At 41.7% G+C, this 15,058-nt stretch overlaps 1 protein-coding gene across 1 annotated transcript in view; it reads right to left on the reverse strand.

Moving 5' to 3' along the window:
* The window catches only part of LOC110529592 (discoidin, CUB and LCCL domain-containing protein 1), a 43,676-nt gene extending 29,523 nt beyond the window's left edge, over positions 1–14,153 (reverse strand). Inside the window, exons 1-3 of the mRNA XM_021611935.2 lie at positions 13,749–14,153; positions 9,674–9,892; positions 2,182–2,325 (exon numbers count right to left, since the gene is read on the reverse strand). Of these exons, the coding sequence (XP_021467610.1) occupies positions 2,182–2,325; positions 9,674–9,892; positions 13,749–13,821 (436 nt within the window). The 5' untranslated portion in view covers positions 13,822–14,153. The remainder of the gene's footprint in view (positions 1–2,181; positions 2,326–9,673; positions 9,893–13,748) is intronic.
* Positions 14,154–15,058: the final 905 nt, after the last annotated feature.

A 15,058-nucleotide genomic window follows, 5' to 3' on the forward strand; every position in this document is an offset into this window, starting at 1 on the left:
ATACACAGCGTGACTGTGTGTCATTCAATATGGTCTGACTTACGTCAGTCTATGCTGTGTCTGATAATGCTGCATGTAGAAACTAGAGGTCGACCAATTATGATTTTTTTCAACGCCGATACCGATTATTGGAGGACCAAAAAAGGAGATACCGATTAATAGGCCAATTTTTTTTAAATGTATTTGTAATAATGACAATTACAACAATACTGAATGAACACTTATTTTAACCTAATATAATACATCAATAAAAATCTATTTAGCCTCAAATAAATAATGAAACATGTTCAATTTGGTTTAAATAATGCAAAAACAAAGTGTTGGTGAAGTAAAAGTGATATATGTGCCCAGTAAAAAAGCTAACGTTTAAGTTCCTTGCTCAGAACATGAGAACATATGAAAGTTGGTGGTTCCTTTTAACATGAGACAATATTCCAAGGTAAGAGGTTTTAGGTTGTAGTTAATATATTATTTATAGGACTATTTCTCTCTATACCATTTGTATTGCATATACCTTTGACTATTGGATGTTCTTATAGGCACCATAGTATTGTCAGTGTAACAGTATAGCTTCCGTCCCTCTCCTCGCCCCTACCTCACACGAGTGACGTTTGAAACGGTATTAGCGCACACCCAGCTAACTAGCTAGCCATTTCACATTGGTTACACTAGCCATTAGGCTGATAGGCTTGAAGTCATAAACAGCGCTGTGCTTGAGAAGAGCTGCTGGCAAAACGCACGAAAGTGCTGTTTGAATGAATGCTTACGAGCCTGCTGCTGCTCAGTCAGACTGCTCTATCAAATCAGACTTAATAATAACATAATAACACACAGAAATATGAGCCTTTGGTCATTAATATGGTCGAATCCAGAAACTATCATTTCGAAAACAAAACGTTTATTATTTCAGTGAAATACAGAACCGTTCGGTATTTTATCTAACAGATGGCATCCCTAAGTCTAAATAGTATTGTTACATTGCACAACCTTCAATGTTATGTCATAATTACGTACATTCTGGCAAATTAGTTCGCAATGAGCCAGGCAGCCCAAACTGTTGCATATACCCCGACTCTGAGTGCAATGAACGCAAGAAAAATGACACAATTTCACCTAGTTAATATTGCCTGCTAACCTGGATTTCTTTTAGCTAAATATGCAGGTTTAAAAATATATACTTCTGTTTATTGATTTTAAGAAAGCCATTGGTGTTTATGGTTAGGTACAGTCGTCCAACGATTGTGCTTTTTTCGCAAATGCGCTTTTGTTAAATCATCCCCCAGCGTTGCATCGATTATATGCAAAGCAGGACACGCTAGATAAACGAGTAATATCATCAACCATGTGTAGTTATAACTAGTGATTATGATTGATTGATTGTTTTTTATAAGGGGCGGCAGGTTAGCCTAGTGGTTAGAGCGTTGGACTAGTAACCGACAGGTTGCAAGTTCGAATCCTCGGGCTGACAAGGTACAAATCTGTCGTTCCGCCCCTGAACAGGCAGTTAACCCACTGTTCCTAGGCAGTCATTGAAAATAAGAATTTGTTCTTAACTGACTTGCCAAGGTAAAAAAAATAATAATAATAAGATAAGTTTAATAGCTAGCAACTTACCCTGGCTTCTACTGCATTCGCGTAACAGGCTCCTCTTGGAGTGCAATGAGAGGCAGGTGGATAGAGCGTTGGACTAGTTAACTGTAAGGTTTCAAGATTGGACCCCGAGCTGACAAGGTGAAAATCGGTCGTTCTGCCCCTGAACAAGGCAGTTAACCCACCGTTCATAGGTCATCATTGAAAATAAGAATGTGTTCTTAACTGACTTGACAAGTTAAATAAAGGTATAAAAAAATCAAATTAATGTTTTTAAATTGGCAAAATCGGCCCCCAAAAATACCAATTTCCGATTGTTATGAAATCAACCCTAATTAATCGGTCGACCTCTAGTAGAAACAGCCCTTCTGGGTTCACCCTAAGGAGAGGACAGGACAGGCACGTGGCACAGCTGATTAACCAGTAGCACTGACTGTCCTTAGTGGAAAGAGAAGGCCAACCAAAGGACCGCACAGAAAAACACATGTAGAATTCAGACAACGGTGTATTCTTATGAAGATCATTGTTTTGGCATGAAACAGCATTGAATCATTAGTTTAGGTGTAGATCGAGAGAGGGAGAGTCTCAAACCTCTGTGGTCCCCTGAGGAGTAGGAGAACAGGAACCCTCGGCCTGAGATGTGGCGCCCGCTGCGGAACTGGACCATGACCTCATTGGAGTCCGTGTGTACCTCTCTTGGGTAGGACTTCAGGCTGCCACAGAACGTCCCATACACTGCAACAGGAGAGATGGACATAGGTCTATCATAACCACCATTCATCTGCATTTTGACAGCAATGTGACCTTATTTCATATTCCAAATGACCAACACAAGATGGTGCGACCATATCTGAGGTCAGAGAGGTGGGAGAGGCAGACAGGTTCTGACCTGCCATCTACACGGTCCCCCCTACCCACCACCCCACAGGGGCTGTTTGTCTCTCCAGGTCTCCCTGACAGGCTCTCTATTTTCAGCCCCAACAACCCAAATCACATGTCATCTGAACAGCTCTTCCTCTCTATCGCACACAGGAGGAAAAAATGCTTCCCTTTTGCAGACAAAGGGAGGGGGAGAGAGAGAGAGACACCCAAACCCAGCACAGTGCCCAGGGCCCTTTCCAAAGACCTGGCTGCCTGGCTGAGACCCATGCTGGTTATGTTTGGTCTCAATGGCATGTGTGGCTTTGCTTCACCTGACCACCATGATGAAACATGAGGCCTCCACCAGTCAGCTCCATGGCAACCACATCCTCTGGGTGGAAATCACTATATCCACTCCCTCACTGAACTACACGTCAACAACCCTGAGGGATTTCATGATGAAAAAATTATTACATTCCCCAGTCCTATTGCCCTACGGAACATTTGAAGGGTCATATAAGGAGTTTCAAAGAAGTGTGAAAATACAACTTTCAAGGTATGACCGGGAATGGGATACTGTAAATATCACAAATTCCTAAGGATATTTATGAGCAAAGCATGTTGTGAAACCTGGTCAGTGATGGAATACTTTCACCAGGAAGCTGTTGAGGAGAGAAGCCAAGGCATTCCGTGTTTCACCACTGAGGTTTCAAAGGGCCTCTGACACCCTGGCCTCTGTATTGGTAACCTCAGCTGTGGGTGGATTGCAAAGTGGGCATGATGATCATTCACCACAGCATGATGGATATAGCAGCTCAACACTACCCTCAGCCCATATCCTGCTCTTCACACCAGCCTCCCTCCAGCCCAGTAATTCTTACTCAGAGTAGTAGTGGCAGGCTGGAGGAGAGACATCCTGCTATAGCGCTGCATGACAAACGCTTTCTGTGTGGTGCTACGCGCTGCTAACATGGAGAAAACCCAAGACGTCTAATTACTTGTCAGAAATACTATGACTAAGGGGGGTCAGAACTAGAGGTCGACCGATTATGATTTTTCCAACACCGATAATTGGAGGACCAAAAAAAACTGGTACCGATTAATAGGCCATTTTTTTTAAATGTATTTATTTGTAATAATGACAATTACAACAACACTGAATGAACACTTATTTTAACTTAATATAATACATCAATAAAATCAATTTAGCCTCAAATAAATAATGAAACATGTTCAATTTGGTTTAAATAATGTAATAACAAAGTGCTGGAGAAGAAAGTTAAAGTGAAATATGTGCTATGTAAGAAAGCTAACGTTTAAGTTCCTTGCTCAGAACATGAGAACATATGAAAGCTGGTGGTTCCTTTTAACATGAGTCTTCAATATTCCAAGGTAAGAAGTTTTAGGTTATTATAGGAAATATAGGACTATTTCTCTCTTTACCATTTGTATTTCATATACCTTGGACTATTGGATGTTCTTATAGACACTTTAGTATTGCCCGTGTAACAGTATAGCTTCCGTCCCTCTCCTCGCCCCTACCTGGGCTTGAACCAGGAACACATCGACAACAGCCACCCTCGAAGCATCGTTACCCATCGCTCCACAAAAGCCGCGGCCCTTGCAGAGCAAGGGGAACAACTACTCCAAGTCTCAGAGCGAGTGACGTTTGAAACGCCATTAGCGCGCACCCTGCTAACTAGCTAGCTATTTCACATCGGTTACACCAGCCTAATCTCAGGAGTTGATAGGCTTGAAGTCACCTCACATCTTAAAATAGGGCTACTTAATGTTAGATCCCTTACTTCAAAGGCAATTATAGTCAATGAACTAATCACTGATCATAATCTTGATGTGATTGGCCTGACTGAAACATGGCTTAAGCCTGATGAATTTACTGTGTTAAATGAGGCCTCACCTCCTGGCCACACTAGTGACCATATCCCCCGTGCATCCCGCAAAGGCGGAGGTGTTGCTAACATTTACGATAGCAAATTTCAATTTACAACAACAAAAAAAAATGCTGTTTTCGTCTTTTGAGCTTCTAGTCATGAAATCTATGCAGCCTACTCAATCACTTTTTATAGCTACTGTTTACAGGCCTCCTGGGCCATATACAGCGTCCCTCACTGAGTTCCCTGAATTCCTATCGGACCTTGTAGTCATAGCAGATAATATTCTAATCTTTGGTGACTTTAATATTCACATGTAAAAGTCCACAGACCCACTCCAAAAGGCTTTCGGAGCCATCATCGACTCAGTGGGTTTTGTCCAACATGTCTCTGGACCCACTCACTGTCACAGTCATACTCTGGACCTAGTTTTGTCCCATGGAATAAATGTTGTGGATCTTAATGTTTTTCCTCATAATCCTGGACTATCGGACCACCATTTTATTAAGTTTGCAATTGCAACAAATAATCTGCTCAGACCCCAACCAAGGACCATCAAAAGTCGTGCTATAAATTCACAGACAACACAAAGATTCCTTGATGTCCTTCCAGATTCCCTCTGTCTACCCAAGGACGCCAGAGGACAAAAATCAGTTAACCACCTAACTGAGGAACTCAATTTAACCTTGCGCAATACCCTAGATGCAGTTGCACCCCTAAAAACTAAAAACATTTTTCATAAGAAACTAGCTCCCTGGTACACAGAAAATACCCGAGCTCTGAAGCAAGCTTCCAGAAAATTGGAACGGAAATGGCGCCACACCAAACTGGAAGTCTTCCGACTAGCTTGGAAAGACAGTACCGAAGAGCCCTTACTGCTGCTCGATCATCCCATTTTTCTAACTTAATTGAGGAAAATAAGAACAATCTTTTTTGATACTGTCGCAAAGCTAACTAAAAAGCAGCATTCCCCAAGAGAGGATGACTTTCACTTTAGCAGTGATAAATTCATGAACTTCTTTGAGGAAAAGATTATGATTATTAGAAAGCAAATTACGGACTCCTCTTTAAATCTGCGTATTCCTTCAAAGCTCGGTTGTCCTGAGTCTGCACAACTCTGCCAGGACCTAGGATCAAGAGAGACGCTCAAGTGTTTTAGTACTATATCTCTTGACACAATGACGATTTGATAAACAGAGCAATGCTTGAAGCACAGCGAAGAGCATGAAAGTGCTGTTTGAATGAATGCTTACGAGCCTGCTGCTGCCTACCACCGCTCAGTCAGACTGCTCTATCACATATCAAATCATAGACTTAATTATAACATAATAACACACAGAAATACGAGCCTTTCGGTCATTAATATGGTAAAATCTGGAAACTGTCATTTAGAAAATAAAACGTATATTCTTTCAGTGAAATACGGAACCGTTCCATATTTTATCTAATGGGTGGCATCCATAAGTCTAAATATTCCTGTTACATTGCACAACCTTCAATGTTATGTCATAATTACGTAAAATTCTGGCAAAGAGCCAGGCGGCCCAAACTGTTGCATATACCCTGACTCTGAGTGCAATGAACGCAAAAAAAGTAACAATTTCTCTAACTTAATATTGCCTGCTAACATGAATTTATTTTAACTAAATATGCAGGATTAAAAATATATACTTCTGTGTATTGATTTTAAGAAAGGCAATGATGTTTATGGTTAGGTACATTCGTGCAACGATTATGCTTTTTTCGCAAATGCGCTTTTGTTAAATCATCCCCCGTTTGGAGAAGTTGCCCGTCTTTGTTAGGAAGAAATAGTCCTCACAGTTCACAACGAGCCAGGCAGCCCAAACTGCTGCATATACCCTGACTCTGTTGCACAGAACGCAAGAGAAGTGACACAATTTCCCTAGTTAAAAGAAATTCATGTTAGCAGGCAATATTCACTAAATATGCAGGATTAAAAATATATACTTGTGTATTGATTTTAAAAAAGGCATTGATGTTTATGGTTAAGTACACATTGGTGCAACGACAGTGCTTTTTTTGTGAATGGGCTTGTTAAATCACCCGTTTGATGAAGTAGGCTATGATTTAATGATAAATTAACAGGCACTGCATCGACTATATGCAACGCAGGACAAGCTAGATAAACTAGTAATATCAACCATGTGTAGTTAACCAGTGATTATGTTAAGATCGATTGTTTTTTATAAGATACGTTTAATGCTAGCTAGCACCTTACCTTGGCTCCTTGTTGCACTCACATAACATAACAGGTAGTCAGCCTGCCACTCAGTCTCCTCGTTGAGTGCAATGTAATCGGCCATGATCGGTGTCCAAAAATGCAGATTACCGATTGTTATGAAAACTTGAAATCGGCCCTAATTAATCAGCCATTCCGATTAATCAGTTGACCTCTAGTCAGAACCTGGTAATATCAGGATGTAGGATGGGACATAAACCTAACACATTCAATGACTAATTTCTCTGAAAGGGGGAAAATATCACCAAATTCACTGGGAATACATTTCATAGGATGAAGAAACAATACTCCAAGCCGCAGGTCCATACTACTTGTCAGACACAGAGAACTGATACTATATACTCGTTAGGTGGGATTGGCGTGCGGTGTCTGTAGGTGGCTTTTGACCATTCCTTTGGATTCCTCAGGTCTAACTCATTGTTAGAAAAAGGTTTGGTCCAAATCGAATGCTAGGTACTATATTTTTGTAATATTATATGAATCCTATACATTTAAATGGCCAATTTAGATGCAATCAATTAGCTTAATTTCTCAAAGATAAAATAATATTAGAAACAAAATAATGTTGCAGGAATGCTAATCTTATCTGTTTCTAACAACAGAAAAGATTTCAGAACAATCTGATATGGTTGGTGTCGAAACCTTTCTTGTGCTTTTTGAGGTGGAACTACCCAACAGCACTTGTCAAACCCACCAACAAATATGGTCAAACCCCATCAAAGCCCATAGAGATCAAGGTAAAAGAGAGCCTACAATGAAATACAGTGAGCTCCAAAAGTATTGGGATAGTGACACATTTTTGATTGTTTTGACCCTGTACTGCAGCACTTTGGATTTGAAATGATACAATGACGGAGGTTAAAGTGCAGACTGTCAGCTTTAATTTGGGGAAATTTTCATCCATATCAGGTGAACTGTTTACAAATTACAGCACTCTTTGTACATATTCCCCCCATTTTAGGTGAATAAATGTATTGGGACAAATCCACATATATGTGTATTAAAGTAGCAAAACATTACATATTTGGTCCCATATTCATAGCACACAACATGTAAAGTGTTGGTCCCATATTCATAGCACACAACATGTAAAGTGTTGGTCCCATATTCATAGCACACAACATGTAAAGTGTTGGTCCCATATTCATAGCACACAACATGTAAAGTGTTGGTCCCATGAGCTGAAATAAAAAATCCCAGAAATGTTCCAGAAGCCCAAATAGCTTATTTCTCTCACGTTGTGCACATTTCTTTACATTGGTTAGTGAGCATTTCTCCTTCGCCAAGATAATCCATCCACCTGACACCTGGCAAATGCTCACCTTCGATGGCCACTTGCACACTGGAGAAGTGTGCTCTTCACGGATGAATCCTGGTTTCAACTGTACCGGGCAGGTGGGCGAGCGGTTTGCTGATGTCAAAGTTGTGTAAAGAATGTCCCATGGTGTCCGTGGGGATACGGACAACAAACACAATAGCATTTTATTGATGCCAATTTTAATGCACAGAGACCCCATGATATCCTGAGGCCCATTGTCATGCCATTAATCTGCCGCCATCACCTCATGTTTCAGCATGACAATGCACAAGGATCTGTACACAATTCCTGGAAGATGAAAATGTCCCAGTTCTTACATTGCCTGCATACTCACCAGACATGTCACCCATTGAGCATGTTTGGGATGCTCTGGATCGACGTGTACGAAAGCATTTTTCAGTTCCCGCCAAAATGCAGCAACTACACACAGTCATTGAAGAGGAGTTGGACAACATTATACAGGCCGGGCCTCCCGAGTGGCGCAGTGGTCTAAGGCACTGTGTTCGAGTCCAGGCTCTGTTGCAGCCGGCCATGACTGGGAGACCCATGGGGCGGTGCACAATTGTCCCAGTGTCGTGCAGTTTAGGGGAGGGTCTGGCCGCCAGGGATGTCCTTGTCCCATCGCGCACGAGCAACTCCTGTGGCGGGCCGGGCGCAGTGCACGCTGACACGGTCGCCAGGTGTACGGTGTTTCCACTGACACATTGGTGCGGCTGGCCTCCGGGTTAAGTGGGCATTGTGTCAAGAAGCAGTGCGGCTTGGTTGGGTTGTGTTTCAGAATACGCACCGCTCTCAACCTTCGTCTCTCCCGAGTCTGTACGGGAGTTGCAGCGATAAGACAAGAGTGTAACTACCAATTGGAAACCACGAATTTGAGGAGAGGGGGGTAGCAAATAAATAAATTATGAAAAAAACACACAAAAAAAATACATTACACAGGTCACAATCAGCACACTGATCAACTTTATGCAAAGGATATGTGTCGCACTGTATGAGGCATATGGTAGTCACACCAGATACGGACTGGTTTTCTGATCCACGCCCATATTTTTTTTAAGGTATCTGTGACCAACAGATGCATATCTGTATTCCCAATCATGTGAAATCCATAGATTAGGGCCTAATTCATTTATTACAATTGACTGGTTTCCCTATATAAACTGTAACTCAGTAAAATCTTTGACATTTTTACATTTATATTTTTGTTCAGTATACAACAAGCATACTTTGTTGTATGCTATGATTATGGGACCAAATACTAAACTTTTCACAGCTAGTGAATCTGTCCCAATACTTTTGGTCCCCTAAAATACTATGTACAAAAACTTCTGTAAACGGTTTACCCAATATGGATGAAAATACCAAAGTTTTGGAGTACAGAGACAAAACAACAATCAAAAAATTTCACTGTCCCAATACTTTTGGAGCTCAATGTCCTTCTGTTGGCTTGGATGTCCTCGGACCATCAGGATCACCCACAACTTCCTCCTTGTGTGAGGTTATTCTCAAGTACAACAAAGACATCCGCCTTCTCCTCCGGCTCTTTATATATAGAAAAATCCCCCAGAAGAAACTCTGTCCTTGACTCAGTGAATAGGGAAGCTCAGTCTGACATGTGCTTTTCATCTGTGGAGAAGGAATGTTATGAAGACTGTGGTCTGTGCAGCACCACCGCTAGCTAGGTCACACTTTCATCACCACATAGAACCAGAGAGACAATAGCCAAGGCCAAGATGGCTGACTCAGACTTACCATGCTCGCCTCCGTAGACACCCTTGAGGACCTTGACGTAGTCCGACTGGCAGTCCCGTGCCTCCACGTCCAGGTCTCCGAACCTGAGGACCAGGCTGTTGCCCTCTGGCACGCGGATCTTCCATTCGCACCAGGTGTTGTTGGGGTAGGTTCCCGGGTAGTTCTTAGAGGAGAGGACACCGCTCTCTGGGCCCAGCATGGAGTGGCCACAACCGTCATCTGGACAAAACCATAGGAGAGAAGTCAAGTTAGATCAGAAGAAGTTCCGTCTCCATTTTGGTGTTGTATTTCTGTTAAATTGTTTAAGACTAGTTAAACCATGATATGAGGAACACACGTGATGGTGGAGTTTGGTGGAGAAAGACACTAACTCTCTCAAACTGGAAGGCAAATAAGAACATTCACCATTCAAGGCTCAACTTTCACTCCACAAACACGCCAAACAACCTCACCAGTAAATGAGACATTTTGTTCAGTTTGCTAGCTAGCCAACATGACTAATTTTACCAAGCTGACAGTTTGAAATGAATCAAGGAAAGCAGCAGGTCTAGATAGAGAATGTGCCAGTACATATGAAAGGAATAACGTATATTAAGTGGACATTGAGGGAGGGAGACAAGTCAAGACAAGCAAAACAAAAGACACTGTACATATTGCATTGTGTCAGACAAATACAAGCTCTGATGACAGCTATTGGAAGGCAGTCTTAATTACATCAATCAAAGTGAGTAAAAATTTGCCAATGTCTCAATGAGCGAACGTCTTCTCAAACAGACAAGTCAAAACAAATAGGAGTTACTTCACAGAAATACCTGGCTGATGCACTTCTGCTTAAGAATGCAGACACAGCTAAGCAAAAAAAACACAACCTCCAAGAAAGGCAATGCTCTCTCTTCTAGAGATTCCCTTTGGGTGGTACGAGAGGTGGGGTGTCTGTCTGATATGCTCAGCTGCTTGGGCTAGGCCAACTCCAGGCTCTTTCAGAAGGTGTGGGGCTTCCCTTTCGTGTGTGTGTGTGTGTGTGTGTGTGTGTGTGTGTGTGGTGTGTCAGTGGCTCCCACGCCTCGGGCCTAGCTCAGCACCCTGGTGGCACAGTGGACACTGTTTACAGATAGGTTAATCCACTGTCCCCCTGGGTGTGGCATTAACACTTGTGACAGCACTAACAGGCCTGCAAGGGCTTCATGGCAGCTGTGGCCCACAGAGACCAGCCACCGGACTGCTTCCCACAGACCTAGGTCCTGTCCCTCTAATCCCTAGAGACTTCATGTAGATGTGACATTATTAGCAATATTTATTAACAATATGGTGAAAATTCTACCTAGCTTATCATAGGGAAAGGTTGCGCTACTATCACATGTCTTATGCTTACACCTATCCCCAATACATCATCCCTATTCAATTTACTTCAGATCTAGCCTACATGAAGTGCCTAGAAGGTTGGGGCTTGGAGGTAGGGGCTAGTGTTTGGACTGGGCCCTTGAATTTAGATGTATGTAGAACAGAAACACATAGTCCAGACATAGTCCACATTGAGTGGCTGCTGCCAACACACTGACACTGACTCAACTCCAGCCACTTTAATAATGGGAATTGATGGGAAATGATGTAAATATATCACTAGCCACTTTAAACAATGCTACCTTATATAATGTTACTTACCCTACATTATTCATCTCATATGCATACGTATATACTGTACTCTATATCATCGACTGTATCCTTATGTAATACATGTATCACTAGCCACTTTAACTATGCCACTTTGTTTACATACTCATCTCATATACTGTACTCGATACCATCTACTGTATCTTGCCTATGCTGCTCTGTACCATCACTCATTCATATATCCTTATGTACATATTCTTTATCCCCTTACACTGTGTACAAGACAGTAGTTTTGGAATTGTTAGTTAGATTACTTGTTGGTTATTACTGCATTGTCGGAACTAGAAGCACAAGCATTTCGCTACACTCGCATTAACATCTGCTAACCATGTGTATGTGACAAATAAAATTTGATTTGATTTCAATGGCAGGATCATTTCACATAGGCCTAAAACATGCATGAAATAACACTGGTTTCTGGATAAGGATCTCTAAATGATCTCTCTTCTTTCCAAGGAAGGTAAACTCACATTTAATGGAAAAACATTTCAAGAAAATGAGTTGGCCTGTGGACAAATGAATGAGGCTATTAAAAAACACATGACGGCAGCTTTGACTTGACTGGCCAGTCCACAGCCATGCAGTGATGGTTACGTCAGCGTCACACACTGCGCAGGCACACACAGTGGCCTTTGTGGTCCAAGGCTGGACTCAGTCCAGATGTGAGGCGGACACCACAGCGGGACGGAAAAATGTAAACAAGATGCAGCTACCCACCTGGGGGCAAGCGCAGGGGCGGTGGTATCGTCACACAACGGTAAAGTAGGAGAAGGTCAGAGTGGGCACTTTAAGATCCCCTCAAGAGCCTTTTCGGGTAGTGGTTTGTTTGGAACAATAAAAATCAAGGTTCAGCCCACATGCACTTTAAATACCTACTGTACAACAAAATGTTTACATGACAGTGTCCCCAGCAGATAGACCTACTAAGACATTGTTTTGTTTATATAGATCTTCAATGACCTAGACATTTATCTGATCCTCTCAGATATGGGCTCATGTGTTGGCGGTTTCAGTCAGATTTCACTTATTGCGTTTTTTGTTCCTTGAGATTCCTCATTCATAGCAAGGTTGCATTTCTCTCTATGCAGTGCACATAGTTCACTAGAGTAAAACCTTTATGCATCTTTTTTCACTTCAGTCATACACCAGCAAACTCATGCATTTATTTTTACTTACAGAGAATATAATTATGCTATTTACATGTTAAATGCCAGTGCATCTCTCATCGTCTCTCCTGAACACCTGGCTGACTCCTGCCCTCAGGACAAACATTAAATATTCACTTCACACACTCAGAGGGGGATCTGTGGAAGCAGATGCAATGTGACAGGCAGGGAGGCTCAACATACTGTAATACCAGGTAGAGGGGGAAAACACCATCAAATAATGACAGGAATCAATTCTTCCCAGCTCTGTCAGACTACAATGTGCATCGGACTAAAACTGTTCACTGCATAGATCCACACAAGGATCCCAAAGGCAGCCAGTGGTAGAGCTTTGGCTGAGTCTCCTAAACTGAGTGCTAAGGCATGCGTGGCGCTGTAGGGCATTGTTCAGCAGCCAGTGGTGACTCCTTGGTACGGGGAGACAATACCACAGGAGCACAGACACAAAAGGATGGCCCTGCTCCATTGTCATTATAATGCACGTAGGCTATTAGGCCAAATACTACAGAATCGAGAGCCATGCCGTCCATTAGTGTGGTGAAACAGGAGGATGATCAAACACACAACTATTATGGTTTCAGCTCCAGTACCTCCTATTTGGCTGTTTTATCACTGGTGAAAGTCACCTATCTTCTTAGGGATTGTTAAATTACATTTGGTATGTAGCCTATGTAAGCCTACAGGTTTAATGGTTAACCATTGAACTAAGTACTACTATACTTACTTTCAATATTCCCCTTCTAAGGTAAAACAGCTCAGAGAGTTAAGGAGTAATGTTTGAAAGACAACTGAAAAAAATGACTGGTTCTATTTTCTCACAACGTCCTGCATGTTTGATCTCAACTCAATGTAGCCTAACAGTGATTCAATGTAACAAATACATGATTAATTGTAATTACACGACACACACTATTGTTACATTTGATTATTGGCAAACCAGTTATGGCAAGTACTTAACATTCGAGGCTTATTGAACAAGCCACACACAATGTGTTATTAACCCTTTATGTGCCATGTGTTTAAGGCACATAAAAACCGCCTGGTGTGCTTTCAACACATGGCACACCAAAGTCTAGTAAAATGTCAAATTATCGGTGCCATGCTGAATCAAGGAATATTCCGTTTCCATTGAATATAAAGTAGCGAGACCTGTTACCAACAATCTGTTGTAGTCAAAAAAATAAATCATGGGTAAACGTGTAAATCGCTGTTGCTTTAACGACGGTTAGTTTACTTACCGAGTTTTTCGCCAAACGCGGAAAGTATAGTCCAAACGACAAAGAATCCATTAAGTTTCTCCTTTCCCAACATCTCAGATTCTATCCAAAGTTACGCAACGAAATTGCATATGGAGACACATTTGTCTCGTCTTCATGGGATAATTTTCTTCAGGAAGGTTTGCTGTAAATCAAAGGATCCCGATGCGCTCCGTGTGCTTCTATCCTGCCTGTATCTCCACAGTAGATTCCTTGAATGAACTCTTCCGTGTTTCATCCACAGGCGGCACCCAGTGCTCAGGTCGACCAACCAGTCTGACAGCCACGGTGTCCGTTGGGAAGAGGAGTATATTTGTTGAGCAGCCAAGACAGGCAAGAGGCAACACTTGATCAAAATAATTGTTGTTGAGTTCAACTGCACACCCCTGCTTAAAGATAGGCCCATGACCTTTTATACTAACTCAAATCAGCCAAATAGGAGGTACTGAGAACTCAGACTAAAATAGAACCAGTTGTCTTTCAAACATTACTCCTAGAAACTCTCTGAGCTGTTTTATCTTAGAATGGGAATACTGAAAGTAAGTATAGTAGTACTTAGTTCAATGGTTAACCATTAAGCCTGTAGGCTTACATAGGCTACATGCCAAATGTAATTTAACAATCCCTAAGAAGATAGGTGACGTTCACCAGTGATAAAACAGCCAAATAGAAGGTACTTGTAGGCCTACTATTCTGTAATAAATTGCAATGCTATTGGTCATTGGCTATTGTAGCTATTTATTTAATGACATAAAAAGTGACTCAGGTGGGGTGTTTTAGACTAGCTGATTAATTGATGATGTTTGTTTTCATTAACATTTAAGGTGATCATAGGGCAGTGAGGTGTGGAAGACCTACGTTAATGGGTTGATTAGATCTAATTTATATACACTGAACAAAAATATAAATGCAACATGAAACAATTTCAAAGATTTTACTGAATTACAGTTCATATGAGGAAATAAGTACATTTGAAATAAATGCATTAGGCCCTAGTCTATGGATTTCACATGACTGGGAATACAGATATGCATCTGTTGGTCACAGATACCTTAAACATAGGGGCGTGGATCGGAAAACCATTCAGTGTCTGGTGTGACCACCATTTGCCTCATGCAGCATGACACATCTCCTTAGCATAGAGTTGATCAGGCTGTTGATTGTGGCCTGTGCGAAGTTGTTGTATATTTGGCAGGTACTGAAACACGTTGTCGTACACGTCCATCCAGAGAATCCCAAACATGCTCAATGGGTGACATGTCTGGTGAGTATGCAGGCCATGGGAGAACTGG

The sequence above is a fragment of the Oncorhynchus mykiss genome, chromosome 8 (genome assembly GCF_013265735.2).
Source record: "Oncorhynchus mykiss isolate Arlee chromosome 8, USDA_OmykA_1.1, whole genome shotgun sequence".
NCBI classification, from domain to species: Eukaryota; Metazoa; Chordata; class Actinopteri; order Salmoniformes; family Salmonidae; genus Oncorhynchus; species Oncorhynchus mykiss.